General features: G+C 43.2%; 1 protein-coding gene across 4 annotated transcripts in view; it reads right to left on the bottom strand.

The window, feature by feature from the left end:
- The window catches only part of SNX24 (sorting nexin 24), a 141,197-nt gene that overhangs the window by 38,727 nt on the left and 79,397 nt on the right, over nt 1-23,073 (bottom strand). For 3 of the 4 annotated variants that reach the window (XM_080920237.1, XM_080920238.1, XM_080920239.1), the window contains exons 2-3: nt 22,898-22,981; nt 11,663-11,767 (exon numbers count right to left, since the gene is read on the bottom strand). In XM_080920237.1, the coding sequence (XP_080776363.1) occupies nt 11,663-11,767; nt 22,898-22,981 (189 nt within the window). The remainder of the gene's footprint in view (nt 1-11,662; nt 11,768-22,897; nt 22,982-23,073) is intronic. The other variant, XM_080920240.1, reaches the window with a different exon arrangement.

Raw genomic sequence — 23,073 nt, 5'->3', positions numbered from 1 at the left:
TACTCTGAAGATCCAACACCCACAGAAATACAATGTTCGCACAGGGCAGTGAGTGTCTATTAGAAACGCAGACCTCTGTATACAACGAAAAGGCCACACACTCCTGCCTTCTCTTCAGATATGTGAAGTGACATCACTAGCCACCTGTACTGACAAGCACTCTGAGTGGGCTCTCTGGGAATAAGGAGAGTCTGTGGCCTGTCACTACATCTTCACCAGCCTCTTTGCAGAAACCACCATGCAGCCACAGTGTTCCCACCAGCACAGCTAGTCCAGAGGAATGAACCTCAAACATTCATCCTATGTGGAGCTCTGGTTAGAATGTGGAACCTTAACACACGACAACTGAGGAATTAAAAAAACAACAACAACAACAACAAACTCAGCACACACTTGCAGGCTGATGGCCAGCATTTGATAATTTGCAGGTTTAAAACTCTCCCAAGTTTTTAGTGCTAAGCCCCAAAATATGTGGGGCCGCAGTTTACTGGACTTCATCTTTTCTTGCATCTTGAGTGCTCACACAAATCCCTCCATGAGATCATAAACATTCTTTGAGATTCCCAAAGCTTTTCAAATTGCCGTTACCAGTGTCCTTCCACTGGTCTCTCCCTCTGAAGGTTCTCTATCCACCCTTGTGTAGGCTGGCCTATGCCAGGTCTATCTGTCCAAGGTGGGTAAAAATGCATAACAGTTAAATACTACCTCAGCTGAAGGTATAGTTCAGTGACTGGCATGTATGAAGACATGGGTTCAATATTTAGCAATTCATACAGGCATGCTTACAGAAATAAAGATCTAACTGTCTTGAAAGGTTGTTTATACTGTGGCTCTTTGAAAGTAATACACATGGCTAGTTTTATAAAATTTAAGCACTGCTACAAACTAAAAATTAAATCTTAAATGGCACACATATTATTTTTGAGGTCAAAGGAAATCACTGAAAAAATTCCATGCATGAAATTAAGCACCCAAATTCCCTGTGGTTCCTACGCAAGTCTTTCAAATATGAGAAGAAGCAACATATTTGGAAAAAATTAGGTCTAGCCTTTGTAAACTGTCTATCAAAACACAAAAACACAATAAAACTATCATAAAATATAATAACCACAGGACTTCTTACAGTTCACCTACCACAATGAAAATTAAAAACCAAAGAGTTCTAAAGCATCATTTGCTTTTCAGAGTTTGTCCAACACTCCATCAATTATGCTGAATTGCTTATCTGCTAAATTCTAGACCAGTAAGCAGCTAGGGCAAGGCTGTCTGGAAAGCCAACCTCTGAAACAAGGATACGAGAGTCTTCCCAACACAACAGAAGCATGAATACACAACAGGACCTGAAAAATACTCGCTAGCAATGATGGATTTAAGTTATTAACAGATCAAAAAGAGATGGATGGCGGTTTACTTTTCTTAATCTACATCATCATCTAGATCTATTTAAAGATATGTGGTGCACTAACAAACTTGGTTAAGGTTTCGATAAAATCAGTAAAAATAATCTGCCCTGTTACACTGAGTCTGTATCGATCAATAAAATCACTTGTACAAGGAAGGCACTGTTAAGTACTGACAATCCCAGCCATTAATATTATTTAACACAGTGTTCACCATGTTAACCAGAACAAAGAGCAGTTTGTCTGGTGTTATAAGCAGGGTCTCCGTAGGCACTATTCCTTTACAGGCTTCTACGATGGTCTGATGAAATTCAGGCTATAGCTTCTTCTACCTTCCCTGTTATACATACATTCTAAAATGCTTTGCACTGTGTGTATGGTGGGGGGAGGGGAGGACATGTATGCCAAGGCCTGTATATAGAGGTGAGGGGCCAATCTCGTCAAGTCAGTTTTCTACTTTGACTCACAGAACCGTTTTATGGGGGTTCTGTGAGTCAGACATAGGTCACCAGGCTTGTGTGGCAACCATCTTGCTGGTGACACTATCTCATTCTCTACTTCATCTTCGGTTTGAGAAAACCCTTGGTGAGAACTGGGTCTGACATTGCAATGAATGTCTATGCTTGGTCTATGAATGAAGCCCAACAGTGTAAGATGGGGAGCTGTGAAGGCTCAGGTAGTGACAGTGAGAGCCCAGCCCCCCAACCCTGAACATTTGCAGACATAGTTCAAACTTCAACAGCTCCTCAGTCACATCCTCAGTTAGATGATCAGGTGAGAGATGTATATAAACATATTTTGTATAAGAATTTTTTTAACTACCATGGATATCTGTGGTTTTATGATTGGCGATAAATAATGAGAAACGTTGAAGATGTAAAACTAGCTTCAAAATAATCATACTTCTAATCCTTGAATAAGAACCCATTGTCGGGATGGAGAGATGGCTCAGTGGTTAAGAGCACCGACTGCTCTTCCAGAGGTCCTGAGTTCAATTCCCAGCAACCACATGGTGGCTCACAACCATCTCTAATGGAGTAAGATGCCCTCTTCTGGTATGTCTGAAGACAGCAACAGAGTACTCACATAAAATAAACTAAAAAAAGAACCTGTTGTCAACATTGGAAGCTTTAATACTTAAGACCCTCGCAGCTTATATATGGAGCTGGTCGCCATTTTGACGAGGTGAGCGGGGAGCCTCTGCCCGGGAAGTGAATCACCAAGGAACCAAAGCACCATCCGGTTAGACCAAATCTGTCATTCTCAACACTCTGGGGCTTTCTCTGCAACTCTCGGGAAGTTTACAAGTAAAACTTAGGGTGCTGCACAAGACTTGGAGAGAAGGACTCTCAAAAGAACAATCACTACTTTTAAAACAGCAAAGAAAAGATGGACATATACCTAAAAACAGCTCAGTCATAAAACTGGTATTTTTGGTCTCGGATGAGCCAAATGTCAAGCGTGTGTGAGTGGTCTGTGACACCTGGATCCGAAGAACAGTCTACTTTGCAGGAAGCAGTGGCCTGGGGCATGTTTGTAGGAGAGCAGAAACTGCTTGGCCATTCTGCAAGCTGGAGAGCCCTGCAGGGAAAAGGCAGAGCAGCCGGGAACACCCGGCCGGCTACACGCCACACGCCCCTGAAGCAGATGGATGGCCCATTTCAGCGTTTCATGACCCAACAGGTGATAAGAGCTGAGTGTCTGCCTTGATGAACTCCGTGTAAAACCCTGATCCCAGCATTTTAGAAGTAGTGTTTGCTGCTTAGTGGGGAAGGAGATTCACAGGACCTTTTCCTTAGGATAATGACAGAGCTTAGGCAAGTGTGGGGGCTGACTCTGGAAGCAGTGAGCAAGCCTTCTCAAGTCCTTGGGATGAGCGAAGGTCGACATGGAAACCTGTAATTGTGAAGTCCCCAACACTAAGGTTACAGATAAGCTGTGTTTTTAAAGTATAGATCATGATGTAGTATTCATGGGTCTACCTGGTGGGGGCTTGGCTTATTGTGGGTGCAAGTATGTCACACTGTGTTGTTATGTCCTGGGTTAAATAAGATCTTAAAGTTGGTAAAATAATGAAATGAAACATTTTCTTCAGTTAAAAAATTCTGATGGTGATAATGATGATTTTGAGACATTTTTTTATCTTAGGCTAAAAAGACAGTATTCTTGGGTGAGTAGAGAAAGATACATTTTTTCTCTGTAAATGTAGTTCACCCTGGCATAGAAGCTTCCTACAGATAAAGAGATCCAAAGAACCCAATCACTTGGTCAAACATGCAAATTAAAAAAAAAAAACAAAAACCTTGTGTGAATATGACAAGGAGATATGGAACAAGGAAGATTACCAGAAACCAATCATCGACTTAAACTTGGAAAGACGCCAGTTCTAAACTATATGATTCAAGATAGAAAACAGGAGAGAAAATGGTAACCCATCATCCCCCGGGATGGTGAGGACTGTGCTGGAGCTCAGTGGGAAAGCGCAGCACAGGAGGCAAGACTCCACCCCCAGCATAAATACGAATGTGCGAATGTGTGTGGATTTCACAGACATCAACACATGGAAGAGAAGAAAGTGTGGCAACACACTTCTATATAAATGTGACATTATTTCCTCAGACGATGAGATAAGGACCTGTACTCAAGCTGTATAAATACAGGGCTTGGGCTGAACCTAGAGTGTTTTTCCCTTTGTAAAAAAATTGGTTTTATGTATTTACATTTCAAATGTTATCCCATTCCCCCCATTTCATTCCCCCTCCCCCTTCCACCCACCCACTCCTGCCATACCACCCTGGCATTCCCCAATACTGGGGACTCAAGCCTTTACAGGGCCTCTCCTTCTGTTGATGCCAGACAATGTTATCCTCTGCTACATATGCAGCTGGAGCCATGGGTCCACTTTGGTTGGTGGTTTGGTCCTTGGGAGCTCTAGGCTGGAGAGATAGCTCAGTGGTTAAGAGCAGTGACTGCTCTTTCACAGGTCCTGAGTTCAAATCCCAGCAACCACGTGGTGGCTCACAACCATCTGTCATGAGATCTGATGCCCTCTTCTGGTATGTCTGAAGACAGCACTTACAAACTAACCTTATCTTCAATGTTAGAGATTAAGGTTATGTACTAAGGGTGTGTCTGTAGTCCAGCAAGATCCTACTGTAATTCTGGGTGTGTCTGCATTCTGACCAGATCTCATAGATAGACCTAGAAGATCTCTGGATATGATCCCTTGCCAGGGTAGCCATGTTGCTGGATTCAAATCCCACAGTAAGACAAGAGACACCAAGATTAAAACAATAACCAGTTGGGTTTAGTGGCACATGTCTCTAATCTCAATGCTTGGGAGGCAGAGGCAGGCAAATCTCTTATTGCAAAGGTAGCCTGGTCTGCAGAGTGAGCTCCAGGCCTGGCCAAAATAAACCCAAACCAAACAAAACCAAATCACACAACAACCAAAATTTAACCATAAATGAACCAGAGTATAACCATAGGCCAATCCCAAAAGGCATAGAATTAGCCAGTTCTGTTTGTAGACAGGTAAAGTACTTCAAATAAAATATCTTGTTTAAGCTGGGCCTGGTGGCACACACCTTTAACCTCAGCACTCGAGAGTGAATTTGAAGACAGCCTGGTCTAAATAGTGTGTTCCAGGCCAACGAAGGTTACCCAATGAGACTGTCTCAGAAAACAATAAAACAGCTTAAATCAGTGTATACACACTATCAATTTAGCATCTTATTGATTTAAAATTGTAGTTTACATCCTTTTTTGTATTAATACTAAGGCTGTAGAAGAAGTGTAAATATAAATATTTATTTTAAAAGTTCTGTAAAAACAAGCATTTACAGAACACTCCAATCTAGACTCTCCATATGTAAGCACTCAGTAGTTACACATGACCAGAAGCTACCACAATGCATAGAAATGAGCTACAGATGATTATGTACTTGAATTCAGAATAAGGAATTCATGGGGGAAAGGCCATGTGGTTTTCCTTGGAGCTGTTCACTTAACAATGTGTGCAGTATCTGAACTTACTTTGCAAGAGCACACATTATGCCCCTTTGCTGAATAAATACAGGTTAGCACTCCTGAAAGTTTCATATCTGCGTACCCAGATGTACCTGGCCAATCTGTTACTTTATCCAGCTCTACACAGGAATAGGACCGGAAGGAAAATCAGAGGATTTGCTGAGTCATTCTTCTTGCTGTTGCAAACCCAATCGTGAAGTATGTGCAAGTTTGCCTCCGTTTCTCTAGCAAGATTATTAAGCATCGAGTATTTTAACTTGTTAGATAATAGTGTGTATGCCTGAGAAAATGGGGACGCAAAGGAAGCTCCAGCCCCCTGGTGGTGTGTGTCCTAGGATGTGTCAGGACACAAATTTTCTGTGCTTTAAACAAAACAAAACAGTATGGAATCAAGTACTGTGGTGGTTTGAATTAAAATGCCCCCCCCCATAGACTTATGTGTTTGAATGTTTACCCATAGGGAGTGGCACTATTAGGAGGTGTGGCCTTGCTGGAGTGGGTGTGGCCTTGCTGGAGTGGGTGTTGCCTTGCTGGAGTGGGTGTTGCCTTGCTGGAGTGGGTGTGGCCTTGCTGGAGTGGGTGTGGCCTTGCTGGAGAAGAATACCACTGTGGAGGTGGGCTTTGAGATCTCATATGCTCAAGTTATGGCAGGTGTGGAACACAGCCCCACACTGCTGCCTGTGGATCAGCTTCTCCTGCCTGCATGCCACCAGGCTTCCTGGAAGATGATGATGGGATAAACTCCCAAAACCGAAAACTAGACCCAACTAAACGTTCCCATTTATAAGAATTGCCACGGTCATGGTGTCTCCTTATAGAGGTAAAACCCTAACTGAGATAAGTACCATATCAAGAAGGGAAACCAGCAAGTTCACAAATTTTCAGAGGAAAAAGAAAGTGGGTCACAGGAACTCACCGTTTATCAGGTACTTCCTGTGAGTTCCAAATGCAGCATATGGTATAAAGATACACAAACAAGGAAGAGGCAAGTCACAGGGACATTGGGAAATACTTAGACATGAGTGAAGATGATCATACAATGTGTCAAGACTCAAGAAACCAACCCTCGGGGCACCATGCAGAGTACAGTAATCTGAAAAATCAAGAAAGAAGTCAAACCAGCAACTTGACTTTACAATTTAAGAAACCAGAAAAGGGAGAACAGACTATCCCAAAGCTAGGAAAAGGAAGAAAATCATAAAGGCTGTAGGAAAAATAAACAGAATACAGAGAAAAAAATAATAAAGAAAAGTCAGTAATAGGTAAGATGATAATAATAATAAAGTCATAGCAGGTAAAGGCAGATGCTGATAAAACCTGACAGTTATAATCCCACCCCAGAACCCATGTGTAGAAAGAGATAGTCAACCCATTAGCTGTCTTCTGCCCTTCTACATGCATGCATGAATGTGGGCATGCACACACACACACATACACTTTTTTAAAATATAAGAATAATTAAAAGGAACACGGTTGTCTAGGACAGTAAGTTTCAGATCTCATGAAGAATTTTGAAACTTTCGGGGAAAACCCAAAGAAACAAATGAAACCCAAGAAGGCCTGAGGAGATGATCCAGTGAGTAAAAGCACTTGCTGCGTGCAGGGGTGACACCTGACGTGGATCCCGGAACTCTTGTAAGAGCTGGACGTAAGGGTTCGAGCCTGCAGCCCCAGCAGTTCTCCAGCGTGCAGGCAGAAGGAGCAGCTCAGGGAAGCTCTGGCAAGCTGCCAGCCTGGGGGCTGCAGTGCCACAGTCACGGGAGACCCTGCCTCAAACAGGATGGCAAGCAAGGACTTGGTCACCCTTTTACTTCCACATGTGGACTGTGGCAAGCATGTGACCTCATCCACACACAAACTCAAAAATAAACAGGGCTCGAGAGATGGCTCAGAAGTTAAGAGCACTGACTTCGCCAGGGGACCCAGCTTCAGGTCTCAATACCCACATGGTGGCTCACAACCATCTGCAACTGCAGTCCCAGGGGAGCTGATGCTCTCTTTTGGCCTCTGAAGGCACCAGGCTCAAACGTGATGCACAGATATACACCAACACAAACACACAAACAAACAAATAAGTACTTTAGAAAGCAATCTTAAAAACAACAAGCATACTTCCATTCCCAATGAGAGAGAGAGAAAGAGAGAGAGAGAGAGCGCGCGCTTTATTTTTCCCACTTCATTTAACCGAAAACTGGACATGTATATAAAACAAGCATACGATTAGGAAAGGCTCAGGAAGAGGGTGTAGGGTGTGACTGTAGAACACCAGGCTCTGAGGAATACATGACACAGGGCAAGTTTGATTTTTTTTCCTGTGTTCCCTACAGCCTCACACACCCAAGATTTAAGCCAAAAAGTCAGCAGCCAAGAAATTCAAGGGAATAAAAGAAAGAAAGGAAAGAAGGAAGAGAAGGATGAAAAGGAAGAAAGAATAAAGGATTAAAAGGCTCACCCAAATCCATGCTCCCTAGCCAGTGCTGGGCTTACTGCTACCTAGCCAGCCTTCCATGCCACGTGATTTGATATGCTCACTTTGTTCGCCCTGAGACATGTCATTCTTATCTGAAACAGAGTGGCTTGCTTGCTCCTGTCCCTCCCTTCCTCATCTCTCCCTGTTTCCCTCCCCGCTTCTCTCCTGGTCATTGCTGTTTCCCAGGCTGACTGTGAACTCCTAGGTTTAACTGATGTCCTTCCGATGCTCCTGTCTCAAACCCCTGAACAGGTGGGACTGAAGACAGTCTGCTGGGGCCTTCTCATCATGTCATAAATAAGCTACCAGGACTTGTGTTTGGGGGAAAGTAACCAAACTGCTTCTCTGCCGAAGTATTTTTACATAAGCAACAATGTTAAAATTGATGCTGACGCCATTGCTAAATGATGGTTTAGGGGGTACTGTGCTATTTGTTCCTGAATGAAGAAACAGCCAAAAAATTGGAAAGTGTGGGCCTTCTTTGACTCTCATTTTCAAACTATTAGTAACCAGACAAAGTAAGGAAGAGATTGTGAAAAATACAGATGTTAAGAAAGCTTTTGGATTTTCTGATTAACATCTCTGAACAAAATTAATTTTGAAAATGGGTGCCTATATTTTTCTTTTTTCTTTTTTTTAAAGTTAGTCTCTTACTTAAATATAACTCCCAGAATGTCCCATAAACCATTTTCAGGCTGAGGCAGAAGAATGCTTTGAATCCAGGAGTTCAACCCTAACATGGGCAACACAGGGAGGCTGCTTCAAACAAAAAACAGCAACCAACTCCCCTTTAAGTCAGATGACTACTGTTAAGTGTTTAAGTTAAACATTTTCAAGGACATGGTGGCACAGAGTTAAAAGCACTTCCTGGTCCTGAAGAGAACCTGGGATTCGTATCCAACACCCACAAGGCAGCTCGTAACCAACTGTAACTCCAGTTCCAGACCAGTGAGTGCTGTCTTCTGCTCTGCTCTTTGTGGGCTTGTGCACACATGTGGTGCACATATAGAACATATAGATATGCCTGGTCCGTCCCCCCTCTCCCTCCCTCCCTCCCTCCCTTCCTCCCTCCCTCCCTCCCTCCCCCCTTCCTCCCTCTCTCCCATACACACACACACACAAACAAACCATTTACTCACCAATCAATCATTCAATCAACCAATCAGGGAAGAAGCAAGCTGGCAAACTGTAATATTGATCATTATAAAGTCTCTTCTTGTACCTACTTACATGTTTATATAAAACTATCAAGGGTGGAAACTTTTTCCTAATTTAGAAAATCATCAATATAAAATATATTGTCCATACTGAGCAGTAAGAAAATAAAATCCCAGCTCAGCCCAGTACATTTACGCATGTACTTGGGAAGGTGACACGGTTTCAGAGCCTTTCCATGTCTAACTTAAACAGCAGCACAGGCGACCTCAGGTAATGTGTGAAGCTACAATCACAGGTGCACAGAGGAAGAAGGGTTATTTGCCCTGACCTTTTCAAGAGACAGACTGCCACAGGGTGACTCTGAACTTCTCTGACAGGCAGCGGATGAGCTGGAGTAGGTCCTGTAGGTCCTGTGACCTTGGGAGCATGGCTTGGAGGCAGTAGTCCCCCACTCAGGCCATGGGCCAGGTCGCACCAGGCTGCGAAGCTCTGCTGAGCTGGACACACAGGGTGTCTGTTAAGATGTGCTAGTGGCAGCTACTCCCTGGAGTTCAGACTGGTCCTGAAGGTGAACTGGGTTCTCCCTGGAGTTAGGTAGGCAGTGGGAGAAACAAGAATACTATTCCATCAAAAGACATAAAAAGACCAAGAAGCAAGAGCTGGGCACTGCAGAGGTTCGGCCTTCACTTCTGCCATTCACCTCTGCCTCCTCCACCTAGCTCCCACTGCCAAAGGAGAAGAAAAGGCCCCCACTGAAGTCCTATGGGCCTTCAGGTCACTGAGTGACAACAAAATGAATCTAAAACACACGGCAGTACTCTCAACCAAATTTTCAAGCCCATGCTTCTGAGGATAGAAAGTTCTAAGCTCAATTTGAGCGTCACCGTGAGCTCCTCTCAAGCCAGATGATTTTATCCACATATTTACACACGAAGCACAAACAACTTAAAATGTTTACGCTGAGGAGTAATGGAAGTCATGTGTCAAATGCAATGGAGGGGGCGGTGATGGGGGATAAAGCTTTCTTCAGAACCAAAGCCTGAAGATACACAATATCTGTGGAAAATCTGGTCTACAAATGAAAGCGTGTTGTTTACCTATCCCTTCTAATTACAGACAGCAATGCATTCTACCCTCTGCATACAACTTAGGTCTCTTTCTCTGGACCTTTGGTTTGCCGTTTGCTCTGAAATGTTGCCTGAAGCTATGAAATCCTGATAGCTCGATGTGCAGAATCTCAGAGAAGGCCACACACATCCCTGGGGTTTGAGATTCCAGTTTCCTTTAGGCTCTCATTCCCAGAGAGACATTGAAGAATCCTTCCACCAAGCCCCATAGTTCAAGGGCAAAACCCAGAAGCAGCACTATCCTTGGAACTCCTGCGGCTTCTGCCCAGTCCTCTTTGAACAGAGGGAAGATGAAAACACAGGAGAAGGCTGGGAACTGACCCTGGAAGCTTCCGTTCCACTGAGAAGGTGTCATCCACTGTATCGCTAGTCATCAGCCACCAGTGACTGACACAAACCCAGTCATCAAGCAGCCATCAAACTCTGAATGGGGACAGGAACACATGTTCACAGCACCTAGCTTCTCTTCCACACAAGATCCACCCTATGGTTAATGATACTTGGAGGGGGTCTGCAAGGACAATGAAGAAAACATGGCTGAGCTGCTGGTTTCTCTCATAATAATCTTAGAAGGATCAGTCTTCCTAACTCTCACACGAAGTCTGGCCCTTTTGTCCTCCTTCAGTTTTTGAGGTAGGGTCTCCAGGTGCAGGCCCGGCTGGCCTTGGATTTCTGATTCCCCTGCCCAAGCCTCCAAAGCACTGGGATGCCCCAGCATCTCTGGATCCTTCATTCTGAGGCAGGATTCCTTTCCTCATATGTGTTCACAACACACATTGCTTCTCTAATAGGGCTAACTGTAGAGTGTTGTCTGACCAGTTAGGTCTGTCTGTCTCTGCATCTGCCCTGCCATCCAATGCACTTAGGATGTCATGGGACAGTCACCTGAGACTTCAGGGTCTTGTAATGTTCAGAGAAGTGGACAGTGTCTCTTCCTCTCCTGTCTTCTGTGTCTCTTGTGAGAGGAGACCTCTATCTTATGTCAGGTCTGCCTCTCCTGAGAGAGGACAGGGAAGAGCTCCCGGATGCCCTCCATCTAGATCTGGCACTTCCTCAGGAGCAATTTCTCCACAGCACTGGTAGGGTTTTAGCCGTGTGTGTTAACCTGCACCACTGAAAAGCCATTTTCTCCCATGACTCCAACTAGCGCCCAGATATCTAAAACCCAGGGGCCGAGAAGATAGAATTATTTTTATCTAAAACAAAGTAATTTGTACTGCTGAATTTAAAAAACAGATCATTTCATTAGCATTCTTCCAGTGATACTAAATCTGCACTCACCCAATGCCTTAAGGAACTGGAAACAGAATCCAATAAAAGCTAAATGAACCGACTGATAGCCATTATTTGTAAGGGAAAACAGCCAATGTGCCGGAATCTTCTGTGGGTCAGTGTTTGGCACCACTTGTGTTCTGAGCTAACAGAGTAAGAAGCTCTGAGTTAGGATCTGTTACACTGAGCACTGAAACGCCCCTTACCTGTAAATACGTCTCCAGGCCTTGCCGCCGTTGTTCCAGGACTTTGGGGACCCAGTTCCTGACGTGTTTAGAAGGGATTTCTGGAGTCTTTATACATTTCTTAAGCTTCCAAGAAAGAAGAAAAACACGTTTGTCAATTATAAGGAAATCATTTAGAGGACAGAAAAGCAAAGAAAGTAAACCATAGCTAAAACATGCTGAAATTTTTTTTAAACTTTTTTTTTCTTTTTTACTTAGGTATCCTGATTTCTCAGGCTTTGGGACAAATGGGTTTTATGTTTAGTAGTTGTTATGATGTATATTTCAGATTTAAATGTTTTTTCTCTTTGGAAAAATTAAAAGTCTAGTACTTGAGTTAAAACAAAAGCAAAGAAAGGTAGTTTTAACAACCAATTTATTTCATGGCAAAATTAACACGAGTTTTAATTTAGTTTTCTTTTTCTTTAAGATTTATTTAATTTTTTCATGTATTTGAGTACACTGTCGCTGTCTTCAAACACACCAGAAGAGGGCACCAGATCCCTATTACAGATGGTTGTGAGTTACCATGTAGTTGCTGGGATTTAAACTCAGGACTGCTGGAAGAACAGTCAGCTGAGCCATCTCTCCAGTCCTAAATTTTCTAACTAGATTAAGAACCACTTGGAGAGGCTCTTAAAATTTTGGAAATAAAGTGATAATTAAAACACAGTCTTATCTTTTCAATAATCCAGAAAAGCATCTGCAAACTCTACTCATGCAAACTGAAGAGCAGTTCAGAGTTAGGACTTCTAAATAGTCCTTTTAGGGAACAACATTAAAAAAAAAAAAACTTTTCTTTTTAGGGCTGGAGAGATGTTTCAATCATTAAGAGCACTGATGCTCTTCCAGGGGACCAGGGTTTGATTCACAGCACCACCTGGTAGTACACAACCATCTGGAACCACAATTCCAGGGCTCTAACACCTTCTTCTGACCTCTTCCAGCATCAGGAACACACACATATACAGACATACATGCAGGCAGAACATACAAACACATAAAATAAAATATTTAAGAAAGCTATTCAAAGTCAGAGCAGCTTTGATGCGTGAAACAACATTTAACTACAGGAAGTGCCAAGTCCTAAAAGCTGGGAAGGTTTCCATATCCAGCAAAGGGGATTTTTCCAGTTTGGTGAAATTATTGACTTAAAAACTGGTAAATTATCCTAGGTTACCTGGGCAGGTTCAAAGCAACAAGGAGGACTTTGTAAGAGGACAGAGGTTATAGGTCAGAGGTTGAAAAGTATGAGGCATGGTGGCATATGCCCATAATCTCAGCGCTTAGTAGGCTAACACAGGAAGATGACAATTTAGAGGGTATCCTGGGCTACAGAGAGATTCTGTGTCAAGTCAGAAATGTAACTCAGCAGTATAGAGCTTGCTTAGCATATACAGTCCCTTAGGTTTAATCTCCAGTAAATAAATTTTGTTATAAAAAGTATCCTTAAAAGGTGGATAACTTTCATGATGGCCTCAGCTGTCTCTAGAAGCCAAAAAGTCTTCCCAGGGCCTCTAGAACGTTGAATCCATCTGCTCAGGGCTTCTAGAGCCTGCCATGAACCTGCCCAGGGCCTCAAGAAAGGCTGCAGCTCTGATGGCCAGCTCAGTTTTAATCTAGTTACATTGATTTTGGACTTCAAGACCTCAAGCAGCATAAGGGAATAATTTTGTGCTGCTTTAAGCTACTACATTTATAGTACTTTGTCATAAATAACCCCTATGAGTGGAATAAACCCCAATGTCCTAACTTAAATCTTGAAGATGTACTTGGATAACCCCTTTACAAAACAGGTAGAAAGAATATCTTCTTGTCCATTATAATGGAGGAAATGTAGATTAAACCTGCAAAACCACAACAGAATCCCTTTGCACACTTAAGAAAAGAATCATCAGTGACCACTCTAAGTTGAATCCTTATAGACACTTGTAGAGTTATGTTAAGGTGATACATCATTGGACAGGAGAAAGGTAGGCAGGGAAAGGTCTAGGAAGGCGGAAATGGAGGAGAGGAGGAGAGGAGGAGGAGAGTCCAGTGGAGGAAGAACAGAGATGGAGGCAGATGTGTATGTTTCTCTCGGTGTATCTCTAGCTTGATAAGGTTGTTACTATTATTTTTAAGGGTTTCTATGGGTCTTTTATATCATACAGAAGGGAAGTTTGTATCTTTGTCCATTGGTTGTAAGCTTATTGTGTAGAGGGGTTTGTGGATTTAGAACTTAACATATAAACCTGTTTGGTAAATTACCGGGCTGTAGAGTCATGTTTGTACTGGGCAGTGGAGGAAAGGAACATGCTGGGTGGTCATACCCACCGGGGACAGAAGCAACAAAGGGGCAGTAGAGTGAACCGTGGCAGAGTTTCTAGAGGCAACGTGGAATGCCAAGTGGAGTGAGACCGTATGGTGTGTGCTTGACTCCGCACTAGAGCGGCATCTGTGGAGTGAGACCTGGGTGGGCAATAAAAGGTTAAGTTTTCTTTAATGTTTATTGCAACAGACACTAAGAGAAAGGAGCATTTCTAACAGCATCCCTTCAGGCTCCAGTCTTGGGCTGAGCCCATGTGTGCCTCCTCCCTCTATACAGATACAAGTAACTGCAGACCCCAAAGTAGGTTCTCATGTCAGGGAAGGAATGAACTTGCCATCAAGAGTGAGGGCAAGCAGGCAAAAGCAAGCTGTCTCTTCTTCTGTGTCCTTTATAGGCTGTCATCAAAAAGGTGTGGTCCAGATTTAAGACTACCCCAAAAGATCCAGATTGAAGGTTGGTCTTCCCACTATCAAATGATTTAATAATAATAATAATAATAATAATAATAATAATAATAATAATAATAGTCCTTCATAAGTATACTCAGCCAATTGGGTTTTGGTGAAGTCCAGATGTAATCAAGCTGACCAAGAACAGCCACCACAATGCTCAATCTCTTAGTTATTCCCCCAAATCTACATTTCCTGGGTGCTACAGGACTCAACTCCTGGTTTCAGGTGAATGAGGAACCCACTTTCCCTACCTCCACCCCCAGCTATGTGTGACTCCATTCTGCTTGTAAGGGGGTGAGAAGAGAAGGAATCTCGGAGGGGCAGTTCCTCATTTTCATTCTTCCAGTCTTTTTACATAAATGACCAATGAAATGGATGAAGCCAGAGCAAACACCGTTGACCTGAGGCACCAGCTGGGTCATAGTAACCTAACAGAAGCCTGATCACCCCCACACACAAACAACAGAATCCCATCTGTTACTGTCACCTCTGTCAGTACTTGGTTTATAATAACTGTTGGCTAAATGCAATCCCCTCAAATGAGGGAAAATGTCATTCAGAGTTCAACATGTTGAACCTAAAATTCTTGAGTTCCCAAGTTCCCTTTTCATGACTGTGGTCATGTGACACACTTGTTAATTAAAGCACAGCATAATCTACTGGGTAGAACTTCTGCTTCCCCAGAAGGATAGAGGACTTGTTTCTGACGGAAGTGTGAAGCAATTTCTGGAGTGATGGCAGCTATGTTATAATCAGAAAAGGTAAAGCCACAGCTTTAGGACAACATACAGAGGCTTGCCCCATTCCTGGGCCTGCTGGCCTTTAGGTTTCCTGAGGACAATAAATCTCCTACCCATTCAAGAAAGCTAGTCAAGGTTCTACATGTACATCCTTAGATGCTCCTAATAGACAGGGATCAACTGCTGAGGTTGGAGAGTTTAAGCTAGAGATGCCTACAGGTGTCCATGGGAAGATAATGTGTGAGAAAATATACAGAATTCTGTCAACCCAGGAGTCTAAACACTGTAGAAAGTATCTGTAGACATAGATCTAAGTCAAATCATATTAAGAGTCAAGACCCAACACAGCAAAGGGTTTGAGGAGGGTAGAATGCACAAACTGGCCTACATGACCCTTCTGCTACAATGGGGTAGTCACTGCCATGGTTACACACTGTACATCTTGGTAACACAGTGCCGGCTTTGAAGAAGTGGCTGGGCTTCCAATGACCTCCAGCAGCTAAGAGTCGTCTCTGGTTAACAGTCAGTAATACAAGGCATCGCTCCCACAGACACCGTCTACCCGAGTGAGCAGAGATGTGGACTTAGGCCTAGCAGTGAGGACGAAGCGGAGCTCTGACTCCGAACCCGTGGAAACAACATGTAACAGCTGTTCTTTGAAAGTTATGTGTTTGTGCCATGATGATTTATTATGCTGCAACAGGATACTGGGAGGGCCAACACTGAGGCACAGGTAGGGAGTGAGGATGAGGTAAGAAAGGGGACAAAGGGAAGCAAGATGGCCATGTAGGCTTTGCAACCTGACTTCCATCCTGACAAAAGCTGCACCATCGGTCTCCTCCCCTTTTCTCTGTGTCTTGATGAGACAGCACTGAAAATACTTTTTCTTTTGTTTACCTAAGGGCACTGAGAGAGCTAATCATCACAGACAGTGCATCCGTGACACATTTGGAGGTGAGCAGCAATTTAGATGAGAGACAAACCCAAGACAATATGTTTCCAATAGGGCTCAGCTGCTTGCAAGATAAATATTCCTTGTCCACTTCATCTGATGATTAACTGTCCTGCTCCACAGCGTCCAGGCAAAAGGGCCCTTCTGATGTGTGTAGATAATCTCGCGCGCGCGCGCGCGCGCGCACACACACACACACACACACACACACACACACTTCTAGTGTGTGATCACTCCTTTTCCCTTTTCACGGTTAGAATTCCCTGAGAACTTACTCCAGACAGACAAGACCCACTAGCATATGATGTGGATAGAAAAACCTATGATTTTCTACAGAGAGGACCAGAAATACTTTTAGCAAGGATGAAACTTTTTTTAAAAAAGGAAACAAAATCATCAAAAGAAATAGAGACGTTGGGAGCACAAAAAGAGAACCTTCTTGTATACATACGGTCACCCCAGTTTTCTCAGGGTTCCTTCGTGGACAGACAGGGTTCGGTTCTCTCGGTTTGGTCCCATATAGCAGTTTTTGGTTCATCTGGAATGTGTACTTCATTAAATTAAATAAAAGGGTATGTAATATTTGACTCAAACCCAAAGGAGGCAAGAACAAAAGAAGAAGATAGTTAATCTGAAAATGAACCAGCCCCATATTTCACTGAAAACTGGGAATAAAAGGGTGGGCTGGAACTGACCGAGAACAGCTGGAGAGGCAAAAGAATAAAATATGCTCAAAGTTTGCCGTGTGGGTAAGTGTTTCTTGTCATGTATGAGATCTGGGGCCTGGGAGAGCACAGCTCTTTGCAAGCACAGCCATGGAAGTGACGAATTGTTGGCTAGGGTACGGGAGATTGGGGCATGGGCTGGGCTCTTCACATGCTTAAAGGTTCACCCATCACAAGAGCCTGTGCCCAAGCTGCAGGGGACAAAGAACAGGATGGAGTCTCGATTTGTTTGGGTGGGGAATTTGTCATCCCCTACCTCATTCTAGCACAGTAGAAACTGTAGAGGAACTGGTATTAGAGGGGCCTGGGGTCAGATTCCAATTAGCATAAGCCCCCCACACCAGAATACATAGGATGTTTTCCAATGTCCCATAGATTAATTAACCTTGCAGAAAATACAAAGAATAGGACATGGTGTGTGCATTGGGGCTCCAAGTTGGAGAGGCATAGCAATGTATACCTGGAATGTAGCCCATGGGAGACCATGAGCTCTTCCACTCCCTAAATATACCACATAGCAAGCTCAGGGCCAGCTGGAGATAGAGGATAAGCTTTGCATTAGAATATATTTAAATGGGTTAGGTAGAAGTGTCTATGGTAAATGGAACAGGAGTTTTCAGAAAGAGTGAGAAACAGACAGTTGGCATTGAAAAACTTGAATGTCCTGCTTTGTTTTTAACCACCAGTTGGCAAATGGATGGGCATTCAGCCTAGCAAAGACAGGGACAGGTCCAGCTTGGTGTGGCTAACATGAACTTTCTTTAGGAGAAGCACTAGAAAAAGGATTGGCCAGTAGATACCTGGAAGTGAACAGGATGATGATGCCTTCAAAGACATCTGAGACTCTCTAATTCCCAGAGCCTGTGGTATGGCCACAAAACAGAAAGGGGCTTTATGAAGAGGGCTTTAGTTAAGGATCTGATATGGGGCTGCTATCCTGGACTATTATTGGAATGGGCCCAATGTTAACTATTAAGAAAACTATTAAGACCTGTGATTGTTTGTATATGCTTGGCCCTGGGAGTGGCACTCTTTGGAGGTGTGGCCTTGTTGGAGGAAGTGTGTCACTGTGGGTGTGGCTTTAAGAGGAGCTAGCATTCTCCTAGTGGCCTTCAGATGAAGGTGTAGAACTCTCAGCTCCTCTTGCACCATGCCAGCCTGGATGCTGCCATGTTCCCACCTTGATGATAATGGACTGAACCTCTAAACCTATAAACCAGCCCCAATTAAATGCTGTCCTCATTCTAGTCGCCTTGGGTCCTGGCAGAATCATAGCAGAAAAACCCTCACTGAGACAAAGTCAGAGAGAGGAAAGTGATGGTAAATGTCATGAGGGAGGCAGAAGCAGTAAAGGAGGTGACTGTCAGCTTGGAGGATGGAAGGTGGCCATGAGGAATGCAGGCAGCTTCTGGGAGCTACCAAGGGCAGAAAATGGACTCTCCTACAGGAATGCAGCCTTGTCCACCCACTTAGCAGAAGAAGATAATTGTGCTGTGATTTAAGTTGCCATTTCTGTTTTCTTGTTACAAGAGCACTGGGAAACTGATGCAAGGTTTGCAAACATTGGCCTGAGGAGTCAGTCTGGGACATGGTAGGCCATTCAAGCCCACATCAGAGAGATCAGGAGAAAGGCCTTGAAATGCAGGCAAAGGCAAACCAAAGACAAGTAAAAAGATGAAGGACGGAGACGCAATGTAAAGCAGCACTGCTCCAGACTGGCCAGGGTACACAAGCGAACGCCAAGTGGGAAGCATTACAGGAACGTCAAAAACGAGTTGACAGCACTTAGCAGCGTTCTGGAGAATTCAGGTAAGAGAAAGGTCAGAGGGACTTTCAAGATTCTGAACTCGAGCTGCTTATTCTAAGCCGTGTGTGTGTGTGTGTGTGTGTGTGTGTGTGTGTGTGTGTGTGTGTGTAGGGCTGTATCTGAATGATATCCTCAAAACCATAATTCATAGAAGAAAGATCAAACTGCATCGAGCATCCTCTGGGGAACTGAGATGCAGATTACTAGGTTCCTGATTCAGTGTGGGGGGGTCTGAGGTATCTTCACTTTGGTCTTTAAAACTAAAAGAGAAGAGATCAATAACGCAGCTCTAGAAGAAATGACAACGCTTAACGGGGTGGCCAGGTGTGATGGTGGACACCTGTGGTCCCAGCTTGAACCCCATTCTTGAAAGCACGAGGCAGCAGGTCAGGATGAGCTACTCAGTGAGACCGTCTCAAAATAAGACGGTAAAGAGCAGGAGTTGTAGCTCAGTGGTAAGATGCTTACTTAGCATGTAAAAAGCCTTGAGCTTTACCCTCACAGACACAAGACAGACAGACACAGGGACAGAGAGAAACTGACAGGATAAAAATTGATATTTTAGAAAAGTATAAGAACAGAAAGATTTTATTATTATTATGTGTGCACCCAAACTCAAACAAAAAGATAATGTCCCGGGACTGGAGAGATGGCTCAGCAACTAAAAGTTTGTGTTGCTTCTCCATAGAACCCAAGTTCTCCCAGCACACGCCAGATGGCTCATAACTACTTATAATTCCAGCTCCAGGAATATGATGTCCACCCATGGCCTTCACAGGCACCCATACAGGTGACATGCACTCAGGCGCACATACAAACATATAAGTAATAATCACAACCAAAATTAAAGTTTTGGTGAAAAATACTTTCAGCAAATGGGCAGTATTTTAATAGGCAACACACTAGTGAGCAAACCCTGAGACCCTAGTAAATGAGAAAGCACAGAAATAAAATAACTCAAAAAAGGAAGAAAGAAAGGAAGAAGAAAAGAAAGACAGAAAAGGAAAAGAAAGAAGAAAAAATGTATACCTAAATAAACTCAAAAAGCATCACTTTATGCAAAGGAAGATGCGTGCTCCCTAAGTAGACAACTTTCAGAGGGATAATGTCCAAAGTAGATAAGATGCCATGAGCTTTATACAGGTCTTTCGCTTTGGTAATGTATGCCAGGGGAATTAAAAATATATATATACCCATATCCTTCAACAGAAAAGTACAGTTTTGGCAATACAGTTAACTATGCAGGATTTGTCTTTTAAAATCCAAAAAAGAAAACAGAGATTATGTTAGAACACTAGAAGGCCAGCGGGGTGTGTAGGACAGTGGGCCCCTCCTCTTGTCCTAGCTCAAGATTTTGCTTTATGTCCAGAGTGTGGTTGTGGGTGCAGAGGGGGTGTCTAATGCCTGTGATTCTAGCCCTTGGGAGGCTGAGGCAGGAGGATCACAGTAAGTTCAAAGCTAGTCTGGGCTATATAGTGAATTTGAGAAGAAAATAATGAATATACAGGGGGAAAAAGCGTAATTAGGGATGGATCTTGGTGGTAGAGCACTTCCAGCAGGCAAAGGCCGGGTTGGGTACCCACAACCCCTTCATTACCACCAAAACGAGAAAACTAGAGAAAACAAATTCTGTCCTGCACAAAGACAGAAAGAACTTCTGAGAAAGGTTTAAAAATACACCCCTAAAACTAACTAGGCAAACTTGAATAGCTTCTTCCTCAAAATTAGCAAGAATGATCGACAAGGAGGCACTTGGGCGGCTGCGGGCCATGAGAGAGAGTGATGAATCCATCATGGTGAAGGTGCGAAGTGCTTAGGAGCAGCCCACATGCTACACTGCCGTCAACATCTGTCCAAGCACTTCCACTGGGAGACGGAATTCAAAATATAGGAAAAATCAAGACAGGTCTGGAGCCAGCGTCATAAACTGTGATGATAATCAAAAGCTTCAAGAAAATCCAATGGCTGGACACAATGTAAGTGCAGTTAGAGGGAAGCACTTTGGTAAACGCAGCCACATGGAAACTAAGGGGAGGATAAGGCTGCCTGGTGGGGAGCGGGGTGGAAAAGCTTGCATGAGGTACCCCATTGATTGTTAGCCTCTATGGTGCTTCTGAGTAGTTTTATGGGTAAGATTACAGACCGATGTGAACTTTTATAGCTCACTGCTCCTTGTGTTTGCCTTCCCACCAATTCTAACACAGTAGTGGCCGTCCCTCCCCTACGGTACATACGGTCAGACAACACACTCCAACAGCCTGCCTGCCCACAAAGAGCCAATAAGGATGCTTCCAATTCTATGAGAGATTTGAGAATTACTCTATTCACTCTAACAAGCTTCGTTATGAAAAGCTGGACAGTTACTAACGGAACAGTAGAAATGGAAAGAGTAAGTCCTAGAAAGTAAAAGCACTTTTTATTTTATTTTATTATTTTACTTGGCAATGCTTGAATACACAGGAAGAGAAAAAGGAATTGCCCTAGAGCAGAAAGTGAGCAAGCCAGTCTGCATCCAAGCAGGGCTGACCCATGAACAGGGCCAGCCTAATTGGCAGTCACCCTGCTGTGTCTTAAGGAGCCGGATCCCCCTGGTATCTGGAGAGCTCAGCTGGGCTGTGTTGGTCTATAGAGTACTTCATGCTGACCTAGTACTTTAGGAAGGGTTTTGCTCCTGACAAGCTGCCCAGGCTGGACCGACCGGGAGAAGCTTCACGGGGGTGAAGAGAAGTCTCAAACTTCCATAGGGCTTGCCAGATACCTCACAGAATTTGTTTGCTCTTAAAAAGCAAAAACAAACAAACAAAACAAAAACAAAGACAAAATCCAAGGAGAAAGAGAGAGACCCACATTTTCTGCATGTTTCTCTCTGAGTTCCCTGAGCAGGTACTTTTTTAAAACGGTCTCCTGGCAACCCCTGATAGAAATCTGTAGGCACATTCATGGTTTCTCAGGGAGGAAACCGGAACTTCATGAAATTCTAATTGAAGAATTGAATCCATTTAATTAAACTGTTCACTACCGTAACAAAAAAGCTTGAAGCACCTCTAAAAAGAATCGAGGAAGTGGGCCTGAGAGTGCCCAGCACCCGGGGGGTGGGGGTAGGACGGAGGGTATCAGTGATTTCTATATCAGCTAGAGCTACAGAGTGAGACCCCCATCTAAAAGTAAACAAACAGAACAGGGAAACAGGCTCACTAATCTTTCAGCAACATCCTGTTAAGGTTCAGACCCAATTCTCTATTCTCTGAGTAAAGTAAAAAACCTTATAAAAACTGCTGAAAGCCTTTTAAAACAGATTCAACACATTATATTTTAATGCAGCGATGTGTCCCAGAAAACTCACATAGACATTTAAAAGCATAAAATTAAAACCCTCCTAACAATAGATTTTTAGCTTCTTGCCCAACCATCTAATTAGAGCACACATTTTTTGCATGAATGTGTTTTATACATGTGTCATACATATGCATATACATGCACATAAACATACATGACGCACTCCTAGACACAGATGTGTGGAAGAAAGAGAGCTTGAGCTGACTCATCATCTGTGATTTTCTTCCAAGATGACGCATGGGTATTTAATACTATCATGAAAAGTTCAGGACCCAAATAATTTATAACCCATAAAAAAGTGAAGGCTGAGTTGGAGTTTTTTTTTTTTTTTTTTTAAGTATTCATTTTCAGTTCGTTAGAGACCACGTCTCCCTGATAGTCAGTTGCTTCTTCTGCATTGCTGTTCCTTTAATCCATGACTTTGAAATGCTCCCCAGAGCTGAGGCATCAATCATTCTGGTACAGTCGCTGTTCACTCAGAGGACAGCAGTGGGCTGGGACCCTCTTTTCCAGGTCCTCCCCATGAACACACATGTATACATACACAACCTTGTCTAGGGACACAACATTTAAATGTAATGGTTTCTTGTGTCTCTTTTCTTTTTGTAAAGAATATTATAATGCATTTCTTGGACAGAAGAGGGTGTTGGTCTTATTCGCTATAAATCTTTAATATTCAATGCAGTATACTGCTGCCTTGGATTTGAATATATATGCAACTGTAACAGGAATCCACTTATTAAAACAACACAAACACACTGATGGAACAATCTAACTGTGAAACATTAATGCTGTTATAAGGACACAGTAGACAGTAATGCTCTGAGGGTCACAGAACAGTCTTAACACAGCACCACAGGCCACACAGAGAAAACGCATGAAACTAAAGGTTACCTTTTTGTGCAAGGCATGGAATTCACTGTAGCGTTTCTCAACAAAATGTTTTCTTCCGTTCATTAGCACTTCTATTTTAAACACCTAAGGAAAAAATTAAGGAGATTAATTCTGCTGGTTCAAAACCCTCAGTTGTTGATGTGATAAGTTTGTGACTGTGATATATTTCATCCCTT

This window comes from Micromys minutus, assembly GCF_963924665.1.
Source record: "Micromys minutus genome assembly, chromosome: 8".
Classification (NCBI taxonomy): Eukaryota; Metazoa; Chordata; class Mammalia; order Rodentia; family Muridae; genus Micromys; species Micromys minutus.
The sequence above is the reverse complement of the archived record's forward strand: the minus strand, read 5'-3'. Positions and strand labels throughout refer to the sequence as shown.